The 17,406-nt window shown below is 38.6% G+C and overlaps 1 protein-coding gene across 1 annotated transcript; it reads left to right on the top strand.

Moving 5' to 3' along the window:
• The first annotated feature begins 8,241 nt into the window (after positions 1–8,241).
• Positions 8,242–17,039, top strand: EMC7 (ER membrane protein complex subunit 7). Its single transcript, XM_082001008.1, has 5 exons — positions 8,242–8,490; positions 11,599–11,718; positions 13,784–13,922; positions 14,453–14,533; positions 16,707–17,039. Exons 1-5 carry the CDS (start codon positions 8,255–8,257, stop codon positions 16,854–16,856), a joined length of 726 nt encoding a protein of 241 aa, XP_081857134.1. The 5' UTR covers positions 8,242–8,254; the 3' UTR covers positions 16,857–17,039.
• The last annotated feature ends 367 nt before the right edge of the window (positions 17,040–17,406 follow it).

Below are 17,406 nucleotides of genomic sequence, written 5' to 3'. Positions count from 1 at the left end.
ATTGTTGTTTTATTTGCCAAAAATAAAAGTTCTAAAAGCAAAATACAAAATTAAATTCAGGACTCCTGCTATCTGTGGCAAAGCTACTGCTTCCAGTGGGCCCTGGATTTCACCAGACATTATATGGAGCTTCCCAGAGGAGCCTGCTGTCAAATACATTTACAAATAATGAAAGCAAGTAGCTAGAGGGGGAGAAGAGGCATTTGAAGGTGACTTATGCTAGTATTTTTTCCAAAAACTTAGCAAACTGTTATATGAGAGATATAAAAATGACCCATTCTTACATAGCTCAAAAAATTGAGGAAAAAAAGGAGGAGGCATCCAAGCCCATGAATTGTATGAGCAAGTACAAGACTTCATGCTACAATTGGAAAGATTTTTTCATATGACAAAGCCTGTATTATGAATCAAAAAATTACTTGCTTTAACCCCATGGTGCTGATCTGACAAATGGCAAATCCTGTTTCAGGGTGAACTAATTAAAAAAAAAAAAATAGTATGAATGTAATATAGAATCCCTGGACTCCCGCAGGACTCTTATTTACCTCTAGTCTAAGGCTGACATAGATATATTTGAGTCAAACAGGAAATACTACTTACTGTGAAGCTGCTAACCATGTTGCTTTAATGAAGCTGTTTAACACATTGAATAGCAATGTAACAACGCACAGAAAATTAGCTTGTTTGCCATTGATTAATGATAGATAATGTGTGCAGTTCACAGTGGTTCATTTGAAAAGTTCTCTGTGTTGTACTAACTCAGGCTCATGAAGGCAAGTCTTCACTTGCCCCGTCTGATGATTCAGCATAAAAGCCCACACAAATAGGAATGCACATTAACATAAAAGCAGGATTCATATTTAGCTTCCTCACAGTGTAATAAAGGTGTAATGTACCTCCAAAGTACTTCATTCAGATAAACAAGGCAAAGATTTAAGGGTAGAAGAACAAAAGATGCTTATTTCAATAATAGCTTGAAAATAGTTACGGAAGAATCACAGGCCAATACAGTGAAACAAGACGATAGGAAAAAGCTATCAGCAGTTATTCTTCGAAGTGTTGCATTTCAAAGAAGCATCAGCTGGTAAACTCCCTCAGGTAGCAGCAGTGCACGTGTAAGGTTATATATCTCAAATGCCAGTCTTGTACATGAAAGGTATGTACAGAGGAACGTAAAGCCAAGGAGAGTTACAGTTCTCAGCTTCTCAAGAACAGCCAGAGTGTGTTCGTTTAAAAAAAAACCAACCAAGTTTCTACAACTACTGATGAAGATGACAAGCAGCAGGATTAGCTAAAGCTTCAGAAAAAACCAAACACGCTAGAAATATTTCTTGATTTCTGAGATCAAGAAATAGACAACTGAATTCAGAGCCACTGTAATTTTCTGTACATAAGAGAATGAGCTGAAGGCCCAGCTTTCTTTTGCTTTGTCAAACTATACAAGTGCACAGGTTTTACTACTTTCATATTTAGTTTGAATCCAAATTTTCTAACAGTATACACTGTAATAGTTTTTTGTTACAACATATTAATACACCAAAGAGAATGTTTATCGTCTAGAAAATGCTGCTTCAACTACAATTGCACTGTTATGCTTTTAAGTCCCACTATAAATTGTGTAAAATAAAGACAAAAAAAAAAAATTCAGGAAAATGGTGCAAATCAATCTTTAGTGGCCTTTGGTCAATCACCCCCTTGAAAACCAGCATAAAGTTTCATGATAGGCTAGAAATGCCTAAGCTTCCAGCCGGCAGGAGGCTCTGTGCCACTTTTGGCCTTTCTTTCTTCAGTTTCTCCTAGCACAAAAGCGACTGCAGCATAATTTAAGCAACTGCTTAAGGCTTTCTGAATTACAGCAGCCCTTCGCCCGTCGGACACAGGATTTCCCAGATTCTTCGCAGGGCAGACAACTTGCAGAGCTGCTCTGACTGAATGTGTCAATTGGTTCCTGAACCGGATTCTCTCTTGGTAGAACATCCTCCCAAAGCACTCGCAGCAGCTTTGTGCAGCTCCGACCTCCCGTCTGATGCGAAGCAATCCTATACAGCATGTTAACTTCTTGAGCTTGAAATACAAAGAAAGGAATGTCGTTTTGTGGTGGTCTATTACCAATACTGCAATAAAGCAAAAAAAAAAACTTTCATATGTAACTTTCTAAAGGATGCAATAATGCTGTATTATGTGGAGGCCACCTTGTGGCATTATGGAAGTAGAATCCAGATGTAAAAAACACCACGGCATTCAGACTGCGTACCAAGAAACAAAGATTTTAAACTGCTTATATTTTTGGAAACCAAATGTCACAGTGATGTGTCATTCTAGCCTTACGTGAATGATTACAGGTGGTGTCCGTATAGGCAACACTACAGGAATCTGAGGACGTGTGTAGTGCCGTTCTGTGTCGCATTGCTTCTTACGTAGTTGGATTAATGGATGCTGCAGTTCTTAAACATGCTGCTTGCATGGTTTATGCACAGTTGCTGCTTAACAGAGGTTTAGGGACAAATTTTATACTGAACAGGAGCAGATCAGGACTGCAGTCAATGTACTGTAAAACCAACTTCCAGGTTACTGTCATGTTACACCCATATTTGTTTTGCTTGCAAGAGGGGGTCTAGAAATTTTTAAAGCAGGAAGCTGCTCCTTTTGCCTGCACTTAAACTAATAATTCAATTTCCTCCAACAAAGAATGAAACTTGCGTTCAGTAATGATCAGTTCAGTCAACTGCAACTAGACAAAATTGGCTATCCTCTGGCAACCTCAATGTCAGCATTTGCTAACTCCTATGAAGAGTGTACTAAAGTAGTGTCCTGTTTATGGTTTTGGACATATATTATCAGAAAGGTGGAAACAATTCATTCCTGAAAAAAAAAAAAGTCCCAAAGTTGGAGATGGAAAACAGAGGTAAGGTAAGCCTGAAAGAGAAGTATCAAGTATGATTGCTGTTGGAAAAGGAAGGTAGGACAGTCCCAAGTACTGGAACACGGAATCTTCAGTGCCCACCTGCCCTTTAGGGAAACATCTTTAAGGAAAAGGCAAAGAGGTTTCTTCACAAAGCTGTACAGTGTGGGAATTGTTAATGCAGAATGTCAGGGTACAAGAAACTTGTTTCATGACTTTGCTTTTGTTGGATGCTCTTCAGCATACAGCAAAACCTTGGGGAAGGCATTTGAATCTCAACAATTTCCAATGACGTTTGTCCGGCCAACTTGAGGTGAAAGCAAACAAGGGGGAAGATGAAGGTTAGCTCTCTGAGAGAGGAAAGTCTTCAATTGTACATGCTGACTCCACGCTGCGGGGATGGAGGCATTGGAGATGCAGAGATTATTCTAACAACTACCAAGTTTACAGGGGATTAGGAGATTTTCTGCCCCAACACGAAACTGTCAGAAATGGAGTGTAGGATAATATCCAGAGCACTGACAGGCAATCTTTTTGAAGCAGACTGGTATTCTGGAGCAAGTCAAGATGATGGCCTGCGTACCTGTCCTGGTTTCAGCCAGGATAGAGCTGGTTTTCTTCACAGAAGCTAGTGTGAGACTGTGTTTTGGATTTGGGATGAGGAACTGTTGATAATGTGCTGATGTTTTGGGTTGTTGCTGAGCCGTCAAGGACAGTCCAGCTTCTTGTGCTGGCCTGCCAGCAAGCAGGCTGGGGGTGCACGGGGAGCTGGGAGGGGACACAGCCGGGACAGCTGACCCAGACTGGCCAAAGAGATATTCCCTACCATCCGACGTCATGCCCAGTACATAAACTGGAGTTGGCCGGGGGGCGGAAATCGCTGCTCGGGGACGGGCTGTCGATCACGGGGTGGTGAGCAATTTCTGTATTGGGCCTCACTTGTTCTTGTACATTCCTTTGTTGGTATTATCATTATTGTTCCCTTCTTTCTTTCTGTCCTATTAAACCGTGTTTATCTCAACCCACGAGGTTTTTCCTAATTCTCTCCCCTGTCCCACTGTGGGAGGGAGAGTGAGCGAGCGGCTGTGTGGTGCTTAGTTGCCGGCTGGGGCTAAACCACGACAGTACCTTTCTGCCCCAACTCAGAAGTTGGACCGTCTCAGGGCATCTTACATTCGGGACAGCACAAAGACTGTCACTGAATCCAGATTGCAATCCTGATTTGTTCCGTCAGTGGTTTTATGTTAATCTAAGCAAATATTTCTAGTGCAGCACTGTAAATTGACAGTAGATGGCATAATGATTCCACACTACAATAAATTCAGTTTTTAAAAAATCAGTGCTGAAGGAAATATGCTGCACAATTTTGGTTAATTTTATGTTTAATCATAGTAAAGCTCTTTATGAAGGGGGTAGCTCAGTAAATTAGTTAACTGGCTGTGCCTTTCACAGCATATTTATGCTGAATTCTTCCATCTACCTTCAGTTTGTATATTCTCATAGATCTTGCTTGGGTGGACATTTTGATTTCTTCTCACCTCCAATTAGTTTCTGAAAAAAAACCAAACACCAAAACCCAGATATAGGATGTAGGTATGAGTATTCTGATGTACATTTAATTCTTACTTATTCTAGTATCAGCTAGGTCTGTGTCTGCTTCCACTGAACCTTTGTGAACCAGCATTGTTCAGCTGGTGCACTGGGTCTCACCTGTATACCTATATGGGGGGACTGACTCAAAGCCTACAGTAAGATTAGAGGCAGATGGCTGAATCTGCTTCCCTGCTGAAGTCAACAGCTCTGCATATCGCTGCCTGAATCATGCACAAAACAGACTGTGGGCTGGTGTTGCTTGTGGTCCACTGTGTTCAGCGTATTGAAGTAAACCAGTATCAATGACAGGATCATGTACATTTTCAAAAGTGAAATATATAAATACTAGCCAAAATGTTATCAGCTTTACAGAAAGAGAAGTTTTCAGGGTAATCGCACTAAGATGTTCAAAGGTAAATTAAATTTTATGAAAATGCTTTACTAATGGTGAACTATAAGCAAAAAATGTATGCAAGTTTTGCTAGTATTCAGACTGTGAAAAGGATTCAGCACAAAAATAAGGTTCTGCTACATTTTTATAAACTCCCTCAGGGGAGGGAAAAAAACCTCTCTTGCTACTTAAGAGTATCCACCAGTATCTCAGACTACATGATTCTCTGTAAACAGCTATGATACTGATGGATTTTGATGTTGTATTCTGAGAGCTCAGAGGGATTTAACAGGTCTCCTCTGCTTTTTTCGTTTGTACATAAAACCAGAAGTGACAAGAATTTGGAGATACGGATTTCAGTGTTATCAGTGTGATGGCATTACATTAGTCTAGACCTCCTCTTTGTTCAACCCATTAGGGATTGTCAGCTCTCATCCATCTGGCTGACAGTTCTGTAGCGTTAGCGACAGCTGGTTAAAGTAACTCAGACAAAACTGAGAATTTGCTTGTGAGCAGGGCAGAACTTTTCAGAAACTTGCCAATTTCTACGTAGCTGTTACTCAGGAAGGGAATCCATCAATGAAGAGACAGCTATAACGCATGGAGGTCATCCTTGATTGCACTTTCAGGAGGTTGATAGAATTGTTCGATTGTTTCAGCTGAACTGAAACTGTTGTTTGGCACTTGTATCTGTCCTTTCTGATCAGGGATTCACTTGATATCAAGCTGCAGGCACAACTTTGCTAATAGTGAAATTCCTTCCACAAAAAAACAGGTAGCATCTCCCAGATGATGTACTGAGAAAATGAGTAGTTGGTTATGTTTGGTTATAATCTGATAAATTTATACCTGGACTTTTTTATTTCTTTGTCTCCATTTGTACTACTTGTGCTTTGGGTTTTGTTCTATTTACCTAGAACGCAAACACTCACAGCTTGCTATCAAAACTCACAAACAGCATTGCACAATCCACTCAAAGGAGATGCTGTTATAGCTAGTCTTTATAGAAAAGGCAATAATCTACCAAATTAATTATTTTCTCAGTTGTGTACACTTAAAAATATGGTAAGCGATTTATCTGTTTGTATGAAATAGCTACTAATATGTAAAGAAGTCACACAGCGAGAGGGGAATGGACTGTTTACCTAACATTAACATGGCTGCATGCCAATACAGGTATTAGAAACTTTGCATACATAAAAATAAAGATATGCTTCTGCAATGAAAGCTGCACCCACAGTGAGGGTTTCTGTGTGAGGATGGGATTCTAGACAAGAGGCTGTTCAAGTAACTTGTCAGTTTGTTAGCAGGATGATACAGAGAGAGAAGCTTCTGGGATTAAAGCTTGAAAGAACAAATGAGGTTTTCTTTTCTTTGGGTTCACAGGGCTTTAAGCCTAGTAACTGTATTATCTAGGTTATAAAAGTAAATTCTTTGGTTGAGGAAATCCTTAAAACTGGAGGGCATGACCATTCTACGTGGTCTGACTGCATCCTAATGCAGTTCCTTCAGGATATTTAAAAAATAGGAGCATTTCTACACTAACTGCATACGAAAACTAGTAACATGAGATGTCACTAGGAAGGCAACATCACTCTGTGGTGTTATACTGGAAACAGTGTTGTGCCTCTGGCTTTAACATAAATCCTACTCTTTAGTGATTCTATTGGCAAGTACCTGCTTCATTAACAAAAGCTGAAAAAAGTGATGCTCAAAGTTATTCAATTCAGAGAAGTTACTTTCTAACACTTTTCAGTTCTAGCATTCTTAGGTTTCCACCCCCAAAACTGCTGGAGTTCCTTGCTTTTGTGAGTTTATGTGACAGAAGAACCTCATCGATCATATGACTTCCTGGTTGTCTTCAAAGTAGAGAAATCTCAAAAATACTACCAGAGAAATAACTCATATTATCCCACTCACACGGGGTGACATACGCTTTCAAATTCATGCCTAGTATAATACAATGTTTTTATTGAGTATCAGCTGATGACCAGGTCCATCATCTCTAACATAATTGTGCTTAATAATTAAATGTTTTCAATGTGTTCAGTAATTAACTCTGACATAAGTAGGAGAGGTAAAAAGGAAGCAAGTGTAGCCACAGCATGACAATGAATATGTATGACATTAACAGGACATGCTGTGTAAAGGGAAAATAGGGGTACAGAAGGTATTGCAGCCCTCCTGGTTTCTCCTATAACTCTGTGCCTGCCTACTAAGTAGCAGCTTTTCATACTATTGTACTGTCAACAAGTTCTAGTTATTCATCAGAAACAAACTGTGGCACTGTAAATCTTTGACTAAAAGAAGTCAACTTAGGCCTTGATTTAATGACGAATTTTTTTCTTTTGTAAGCTTTTTTGTAACTTTTCCCAAGAAAAATGTTGATGATTATTCTTTGCATTGTAACTATTAGGATTTAACTTAAAACTAAAATGTCTAAATGGATGCATCTGTAAGAAGATACGTCTACTTCTTACACATTCACGTTCTTCAGGTTCACATTTGTGTCCTCCTACATTTTAAGTAGCAAATCGTTCTCTTTGTTGCTTTTACTAACAAACTGAAAAACAAAGGAGCTTTCCCTGCCCTTCCAACACCCACTCCATTTCTCATCTAGGAACAACCAAATTGTCAAACCATGGTGTAAGGGGACAGATTATCCAGGTTGCAAGTGACCCATGCCACGGAGTCGGAGCGAGCTCCGCAGAACATTTTTAGCAGGTGCGCTGCTTTTAGGGCCCAAGAGCAGCAGCCACAAGTTCAGAATGATAGAATCATTAGGGTTGGAAAAGGTCTCTAAGATCATCACGTCCAATCGTCAACCCAACACCACCGTGCCCACTAAACCATGTCCTGAAGTGCCACATCTACACGTTTTCTGAACGCCTCCCGTGATGGTGACTCCACCACGTCGGACAGCCAGCCCTAAAATACCTACATCGCCCCCAGCGAGGGGCAGGTGCCCGGCGGCCTGCGTCCTTTGACGCGGAGGCGGGCAGCATCCCGCCGCGTGTAGGCCGAGCCGAAGCGCCCAGCACAGCTCCGAGGGAAGCTCTGTCCGGCCGGGGCTCCGCCGCCCCCTGGCGCTCGAGCCCCGCGGCGCCTCACCCGAGGTAAACCGGCAGAGCACTTCCGCCTCGCTAGACGTCATGGCCGAACAGCTCCCTCACTCCTATTCGCCAGTGCGCAGTACGTCGGCTGGCGGCACGCCAGACTCTCACAAGCGCATGCGCACGGCGTGCGAGCCATTTCCGCCTGCCTGGTGCGCACGCGCGCGCGGGCTGCCCTCCTGGCCGCGGCCGCTCGCGCTAAGCGCACGCGCGAAGGCGACTGCCCCGCCTCGGGGAGGAGGAGACGGCGGTGCGATGGCGGCGTGGAGCGGGGCTGCGTGCCTGGTGCTGCTCTGGCTTTTTGCGTCGCCGTTGCCCGATGGTGCCTGTGGCTCGGAGGCAGTTGGGACAGCGGAGTCGGCGGGCGGCGCGGGCGCTGGGGAAAGGTTTAAGATCGAGGGCCGGGCTGTGGTGCCTGGGGTGAAGCCGCAGGACTGGATCGCGGGGGCCCGGGTGCTGGTGGACGGGGAGGAGCACGTCGGCTTCCTGAAGTGAGCGGCGGGTGGGGCGGGAGGCTCGGTGCCGGCGGGGAAATGAGCGTCCCTCGCCGGGCCTGGCCCGGCTTGTGCCGGTATCGCCCTGTGCCGCGGTGCCACGCGGAGATCTCCCACCTCCCCGCCTCTGACAGGCGTAGTATCCCTTCTGCAGTGGCGGCCGCAAGATGGCGGCCCGCTGTGACAGAGCGGCGCAGCACAACGCACAGCTGTGGAGGTGAACACCTCATGCCCGAGTTTGGCTTTACGGGTACCCTTGCAGCTTACCCTGTAAGGCATCAGAAACGGCCAGACCTGTAATGTGAACCTGTAATGCTGCCTTGTTGTTTTCAGCCTCCTGCAGGTGTAACCAAATTGATAACTAAGCCTGTTGGGTTTTTAGTGATCAAAAAGTCGGAACTGAGTTTTAATTAAAAAACAAACCAACACATTTGCATTGAATGCTGGAGCACAGTGTTCTCAGCTTTTGTGGGTGCAAATTCTTTTTTAAGACCCTCTCTTAGCAAAGAATTTACTCATTCTGGAGAAATGTTTGTCACAGAAAGTTACAGTTCTAGTTATCTATTACAGTACCTGTGAGAAACTTTTTCACAGTACCAGTGAAAGCCATTTCAAGGGATATGGCTTTATTCCTTCACACAAGATCATGCAAATGCATTTAGAAACTGTACAGAATTACATTACCTTATTCAGTCTCAGGTGGTATTGAGTATATTCAGATCAGCAAAGGATCTAGAGGTATTAAGACATAAAAAATGTTCTCAGAATTAAGAATTGAACTAATCGCATAGTTTCAAGAGGAGAAGCTAATTCTAAAATCGTTTTTATGATTTTTCAATACAGTATAATACATTGCTTTTAAAATTATGTATTAAAATGAGAAAGTTTCCATGGAATTAAGACACACCATCTCATAAATACCAATCATTTTTAATTATTCCCTCTGCAGTCAGAGTTGAACTGAACTTTGGGAACTGTGGATAGGTTAACACAACAGATTTTACTCTGCAAAACTTGCAGAATCTTGTCAGTGTAGCACCTGATAAGCCAGTACAACCAAGTTGTGGGAGCCTGACATCATATTTAGGAGCTGATTTAATAAATACCATGGAGTTGGTAAGTTTCCAAAGCCTTGCTTGGAACTCAAGTTGTCTGAAATATGAGGAAACAGTCTTAGTTAAGAGTATACCATATTTATGACAAGTGTAACCTAGATACCAAGCTGTATTGATTACATTAATTTGATATGTCTATTCGTAGACGTATCAAATTATATTGATATAACTTAAAGCCAAGCAATTAATATTTTATAAACTACTCAGTTTGATAAACATTCATAGATGTTGTACTAGCATAAGCATGATATATTTTAGCAAATTCTTTAATATTGGTTGGGATTTTTTTGTTAATTGTAATGAGCACGGTACTGGATGGCAGTATACTTTTAGTAAGAACTGTGTTAAAGGAGAGAACAGTTTTCTTAAATAATGGTGGTATTTCAGGCTCAGTAGAAAGATCTCCCCTTTCAGTGGCAGATTTGGTATATCAGAAGATAAATTTGTCACTATCTTATGTCACCATCTCTCAGGCAAGTTTTGATTAGACATTACATGGATGTCACTCCAGTTATCAAAAAGAGGAAAATAATTACTTGACATAGCAAAGTTGCTTTTTGAGTATGTCAAAAGTCATTCTCTAGTACAAACATTTTTATAAATCTGACTAGTTTCCCCACTCCAACAAAAATGAAACTTTTTTTTTCTAAAAAGGCAGTATTGGATACCAGTATATGAAGTGAGAATTTGCTTTGTCATAAATAAATCTTCAGAAAAAAACCCTGTAATTTAATTTTATCAAAATAATACTGTAAAGAATGAAAAATTAAAAGGAAGTGCCCAGGGAAACATCCTTATAGCAGTTGCAATGTAAGATAATGTAAGCATTCTTGGTGGTTCAAATCATCACATAGAGTATTACTGAAACCCACCTACACAGTACTGCTTATATGGTTCTGTCTTTGTGGTGGGATGGTCCTTAAGTGATGTACGTCTTTGAGAGAGAGAACTTGTGTGAAGGATATAAGTACAAAATTCTTTTTGAGGGTTCACTTTCAAGAGGGTTCATTTATTTGTTTTCCTGATGCAGGTTTCTAATGTATCAGGGTTTTGGGGTTTTTTTTCCCCCCTTTGAACAACTATTTTGGTCTTAACTTTTGAGTCTTATTTTTAGGAGATACCTTTTATATTAATTTTGAAGAGGTACAGAACACTAAGTTTTTCTTCCTGGAAAACTCCTGGAAGCATGTAGGAGGAAAACGGCAAGCTTCTGTACTTTATTTTAGTGGCAACTGGTGCTAAAGTTTTCAAGTGTCCTTTTACTAATACTTTCACTGAATATTGAAGCTTCATATTTTAAAGTAAAAGCAGTCTGTCTAAAAATCCCTTTGGTGTATATGTTCAGAGCTCTTAGTTTCCTTGTTGTTGTGATAGAACTTTCCAGCGTGGGCTAGTCGTAAAGGGAGCAATTAAAAGTAAAAACCTCTATTTTGCAATAAAGGCACAAACTGCAATTTTGTGCATTGCGAGTCATCTCTAATATCTACCCACGCTGTGTAGGATGTCAGTTTTGGGGGTTTTTTTGCTTCCAACAGAAGTACTGAAGCAAAGTAAACTTCATTTGTATATATTTCACAAGGAGGAAGGAAGGTGTAAGTCTGTTCTGCCATCATTTGAATACATGAAATCTATTCCAGATCTTACTTAGGCTCTTAAATTACTCCTCCAGCAAGACAATAGCTTGAGGGCATGAGAAAATCTTTAAACGTAACTGGTAATTTCTGTTACTGTTGTGGTTAAATAAAATTTAGTAATAGTGGCCCATCTGGAAATAGCAAGGATAGTTTCAAAGTTCTTCGCATTGATAACCTTAAGAGGCTTGATGATGCGAGTGCTGAGAGATTTAAATTTTCCTTTTGGTCATTGTTGTTATATTAAGATTTATAATATAAAATGATACTATTATAGTTTCTTCTTTTAAAAAAATGAAGCACCCTTTCTTGTGTACTGGAGCATATCAAAATGTAGTGGAACTTGCTGTTTTTTTCAGGACAGATGGAAGTTTTGTGGTTCATGATGTACCTTCAGGATCTTACGTAGTGGAAGTTATATCCCCTGCTCATAAATTTGAGCCCGTGCGAGTTGACATAACTTCAAAAGGCAAAATGAGGTGAGCCTTTCCTGATTTACTTCTGTAGTGATTTATTAAGTATGCCTGACAGCACAGTATGTGAAGTAATGTAAACAGTAGTGTAGATCTGATGTTCCATTTCAGACCATGTGTTTCAGCTTCTTTTAACATCACTTCTAGGAGCACATTTCTTAAAATCCAAAGCCTGATTTCTTTCTTCCTTTCGTATTTATGGCCTGAAATAAGAGGAAATGGATAAAAAGAGTCCTTCTATTTGTTTACACTTTTGTTATTTTCTTATGCAGCTATCCTGAAATAAAATCTAGGCATAAATCAGTTAACTGCTTTATCTTTTGCCAATACCTTTTTTTTTTCCCCCATGTTCCCTTTTTCCTTTCTTTTTTGGTAAATGTTCTATCAAGACTTGGCACAATGAAACTCTTAATTCTAAATTCTAACATACTTCTATTACACCTTCAAAAGATCCTCGTTACAGTTACTGGCATATGCTCGTAGTTGCCAGCCTGCAGTATTTCTGTAGCATCATTAGCTTTTTTATGTTACGGCCAGATACGTTATCCCTAACAACTATAAGTGTACATCTGTAACTGCACACTATTCAGTAAGTGATACAGAAAAATGGGTATGCTATCTAATAATTTTCATTTAAATGAACATGTTTGTAGTTAATTTTTCTTTTTACAGGTACACATGTATTATCTTAACTTCAAGCTTGTCTTTTACAGTATCTTATAGAGGATGCTGTTACATTTTAGGAGTACAAACATCAACACTGCAGCAGTATTTTTAGGGGAGGTTAAACATTGAAATCTCAAAACTGAAAACAGTGCAGTCTGTTTATCATAATAGTAGCACAATTTGTTTGTGCTCAGATTTTTTTTCCAAACTTGATGAAATTTTTATTTTTATACTTTCTTAGGTAGTATCTCTTTGGCAACGTATATATGTTAATATATTATATAATAAATATATATATACTTATAATAATTATATATATAATAAATACAGAAGGAACTTGGTGAAATAGACACAATAGTGTATATAACCTCTCACTGTTCTGGTATCTGACGATTAGAGGTAACAAATTTGATGTTAAGTAAATTGCTATTGTATGCCAGCAGAGCAAACTACTAGTAGGCTTGACATCTGTACCAGTCAAACAGGTAGAAACTATAATGAGGAATACAGTTGGGAGACAGATGAAAAAATGTGATACATGGGGAAAATGTCAACTGGGCTTTTCTAAGGGAAGTTAAGCCTTAAAAAATACCGGAATTCTTAGAAGGAGAAAACAGCATGTGGATAACAGATATGTCTGATAAGATCTACTTGAAAATCTCAAAAGCTGTTAAAAGAAAATATGTAGTCATAAGGTAGGAGGGAAAGATGTTCTTTGGATGAATATTTGGTGAAAAATTCAGAAAGAATAAATTCTTTCTATTGTAATGGTCAGAAGTCAACCCTGGAGTTGCACAAGGCAGGTAAATATTCATAAATCATGAAAAATGGGTGAAGGGTGATAAAGTTAAATGATGGTACCAAGTGAAGAATACTACTGAAGAACTGTGGAAAGACCTTAAAAAGTAATAAAGACTGAGATTCAGTATTGGTAAATGCAAAGTAATGTACTTGGGGGAAAAGGTGGTATTAACTTTATATATAAATAATTGTTGCCCTGAGCAAACTCTATTTAAGCTATGCTACACTGTTGAAGGCTGTACCTTCTCTTTAAACATTGTAGCTTTTCTTGCTCATTACCAAGGGAAGAAAAAAATGTTTTGTAGAAGTCATATTTGAACAAATAGTTTTGATATTTTCTGCAGGTCTGTTTTCCATGTCAAGTTTTTCAGCTTGCTTAATAGCTAGCCTGGGAAAAAAAGGTAAAGTGAGTATCATTTGATGCCGTAAATTATGCTGCTGAGAGAAATTAGCTTCTGAAAAGTGAAGCCTAGCTGACACTGCCTAGCAGATAGGGTTTTTTGTAGTCTATTATTAAAACTTTGTTTGGAATATTATTAAGTAATCTTTATTTGTTGGTAAAGATTGTATTTATATTTTTAATTATTTACATTTTGCTCATTAGAGCAAGATATGTGAATTACATCAAAACCTCTGAAGTTGTCAGGCTGCCATACCCACTCCAGATGAAATCTTCTGGACCTCCTTCATACTTTATAAAGAGAGAATCTTGGGGATGGACAGATTTCCTCATGAACCCTATGGTACGTGCAAGCAACACACAAAGATTGAAAGTATGCTAAGGATCCAGATTCTTCAGAATATGGAGAATAAAATAATTGAGAAAAGATGTGCACACTTTGCTCTTCTGGGAGGATTGTTTTATTTCTTTGGTTTTTACTTGTTTACAAATAGAAAGTTTTTCTATGACTTCTCCTCCCCTGTATACCCACTCTCTTAAGGTATGTCTTCTGAAAACAGCCCATAGTCTGTTTCCTTTAACAACATGATGTTCTAGTTGTGTGGAGATCAACATGTTACAAGATTGTAAGTATAACAGTTGAAAGAGATAACAAGCATTCACTTTAATGGTCCAACTTTGAAATCTGTTATTTAAAACATTATATGTGCTTATCCGGTTTCTTTCGTGACAAGTGGATTACTGTTACTGGGTTACTGACTCAAAATGCAGTATTCTAGAATTTGGCTGTTTAGCTAAAAGCTTTATGTCAGTATGTCTAAAAATGTCTGGAGCAACAAATAAGCTAAAAGCTATTTGCTGTTTTCTGTGTAGGTGATGATGATGGTTCTTCCATTACTGATATTTGTGCTTTTGCCTAAAGTTGTCAACACCAGCGATCCTGATATGAGACGGGTGAGTATGTTCAATTGATGCAGACATAGAGAATGCAGACAATGAGATTTTAAGGTACAGGAAATTAATAAAAACAAAACTGGACTTATAAAGAAATCCTAATGGGCATCATTTATTCAGTTAATACAGTGTTGCTGTTCTAACAGTGAATTCTAACATTTCCACCTCAAGAATTTGCTGTTAAACAGCACAACACAGAATTGAATTGTTTGGTACAGCTTTGAATGTATTACAGTATGACTGGTGTTTTTCAGAGTTTCTTTAGAGCGATAAATATAATTTCTCAAAGGCTATTCTTTCTGTAAATTTCCAATGTATTCCTGCACTATGCTGAAATCTATCACTTCAATTTTTGACATCAGTTAGTAAGTGTCAGGTGTGTTGAGAAGAGTATGGTGTGGGGTTCTCTTATCCATCAACGTAAACCACATAGTTTGTGAGACTGTTAATTCCAGATGTCACAATAGCGTATGTGATACGGAGTCTTAATGTAGTCATTAAATTATCTGATTTATTGTCCTTTCATCATGCAAAATGCCGAATAGCAGAAGGCTAGGACAAAATGGAGATTCAAGGTGTTTACTAAATCTTTTCTTATTTTTAGAACTATTCCTTGTCTGTCCTGGGTGGCTGCTTTTTGAGGGTTTGGTTAATTTAAACTCTTTTTTTCTAAATGACCACTGTCTTCAGTAGCACTTCATAGATGTCTCAGTCTTTTTTAGTTTTTTTTCAAGTAATACCTATAAAAAGCGTATCACAGCTATGTAATGCTCTTTTGGCTTTATTTTTTATTAAAAACAGGATGTGAAGATATGTTAGATATCTGTGGCCTGTTCTTCAAGCCAAGTTGAACTTTGGAAGTTGAATATTGAAAAAAATTTACTTACTTTTTAAAAAAAAATCCCTACTTTTTTCCACTGATTCACACTCTTACAGACAGGCTGTTCTGATGGTAAACCATCAGAATTTCTCATGATTTAGTTCTTACTAGCTGACTGGTATGACTTGTTAAGGAGACTTTTTAAGTTGAAGGAACCTTGCTTGTAATTTAAACTATCTTTAAAGAATAGGAGAAAGTAGTTTTTAAGAACTCGATTGTAATGGTATTCTCTAGATGACAATGTATTAAATTCTAGTGTATATCTATAAAGCTATACCAAACTTCAGTTTGCTTGTGGAGGGTATGGAGCTTGTATTACATTTTTCAAGTTAGCTTGTTTTTTCTTTATGGAATCAGCACAGTACTAGTTTATATAGAAAGTTAATGATTTAGTAACTGTGCTTATTGTAGAGGCATTAAGTACAGATGTAGCATAGATGTAATAATAACAAAGGCTGATGAAACAGCTTTTGCTTCGTTTGTACCTTGAAAACAGTTAAAGCTCTGTCATTTTGAATGGTAACTAGAAGAGCAAAGTGACAATCCCACATTAAATTGGCAATTACTATAAGCCTTATCACATTGTGGATGTGCAGTTAGGCTGTTGTATGCTTATACTATTAAAAGTATTTCAGGGTTGGTTGGTTTGTTTTAAACTATAATAATTTATCTCATAGAGCCACTGTGCTAAACTCTAAAGTTACATTAAGCTTAGCTGGATATATGGTCTCATATTAAAGTCTTTCCTTTCATGAAACAAAGAAAACTTAGCTGCTGTACACTAATAGCTTGATGTTACAAAGTAGGGCAATAAAAATATCTAATCCCTTCAAACAGCTTCAAAACTTTGTTGGATTTAGCATAAATAAAATTAATTTGAAGACACAAAAATGTGTGAAATCTGCGAGAACACAGATTTGAAAATCTAAACAAAAGCTTAGAATTCGGAGACAAGTAATGCTGAAAATAATTTTGGCATAAAAATAAAGTGGCATTTTTTTATTTTAGATTTTTTTTTTTGAATCAGGTGGTTGTCCTTTAAGACTACTTAAGACATGGTTACTTTTTTCGGTACACCAGTGCTTTTAGTTTGGGGTTTTATGTTTCTGTGTGTAGCTGGGCATTTGGCTGTGGTTGCATAAAAAAATGTAGCAATGTGTACTCTGGAGGACTACAAATACTAAAAGTGTATTTGGGAAAACTTGGCATCTTCCTGATACGATCTTTCAACTGATGCCTTAGAAACAGCCAGAGTTGTTACAAGCATTAAGGTTATCTAATCTTTGCATGCAGGAAATGGAGCAGTCAATGAACATGCTGAATTCCAACCACGAGCTGCCAGATGTCTCTGAATTCATGACAAGACTTTTCTCTTCAAAATCTTCCAGCAAGTCTGGTAGCAGCAGTAAAGCAGGGAAAAGTAGTTCTGGAAAAAGGAGGTAGTTAGTCTTCCTCCTAAGCCTGAGATTGCACAACTGTTTGTTATGTGGTATCATGTGTATTTGTCTTGAAAGATCAAAAAGCCACTACTGTAAACTTTAATCAGGCACAAATTACGGTATGCTACAAATGTGGTGTGTAGCTTTTTTTAGTCTATATAAGCTGTTTTGTACTTGACAGTAAGCAAAAGAGGACATGGCTTCAATACTGTATCTGTATAAAGTTATTGATGATACTGAATTAACTATATTGTTCTGTAGAGAATTATTATAAATTATATGATGTGCTAAACAGTAATGAATGTCTTATGAATAAGACAAGGTATAAAAAATTTTCAAAGATAATAGAAGTGGAGTTCAGTCTTAAGATGGCTTTAATGTTTTATACTTGCTGTTGAGTTCTGAATGAACAAATCCTCCGTTCAAGATTGAGTCGTGGGTTTACTGAGTAAGTTGCTGTATCAGCTTGTTGTGTTACATATAAAATCATTTTATTTTGCACTGTTTGTTGCCTGTACACTTTAGTCCAAGGACTTTCCACATTTTATTGCCCA

The sequence above is a fragment of the Phaethon aethereus genome (genome assembly GCF_964289735.1).
Source record: "Phaethon aethereus genome assembly, chromosome: 5".
Taxonomy (NCBI): domain Eukaryota; kingdom Metazoa; phylum Chordata; class Aves; order Phaethontiformes; family Phaethontidae; genus Phaethon; species Phaethon aethereus.
The sequence above is the reverse complement of the archived record's forward strand: the minus strand, read 5'-3'. Positions and strand labels throughout refer to the sequence as shown.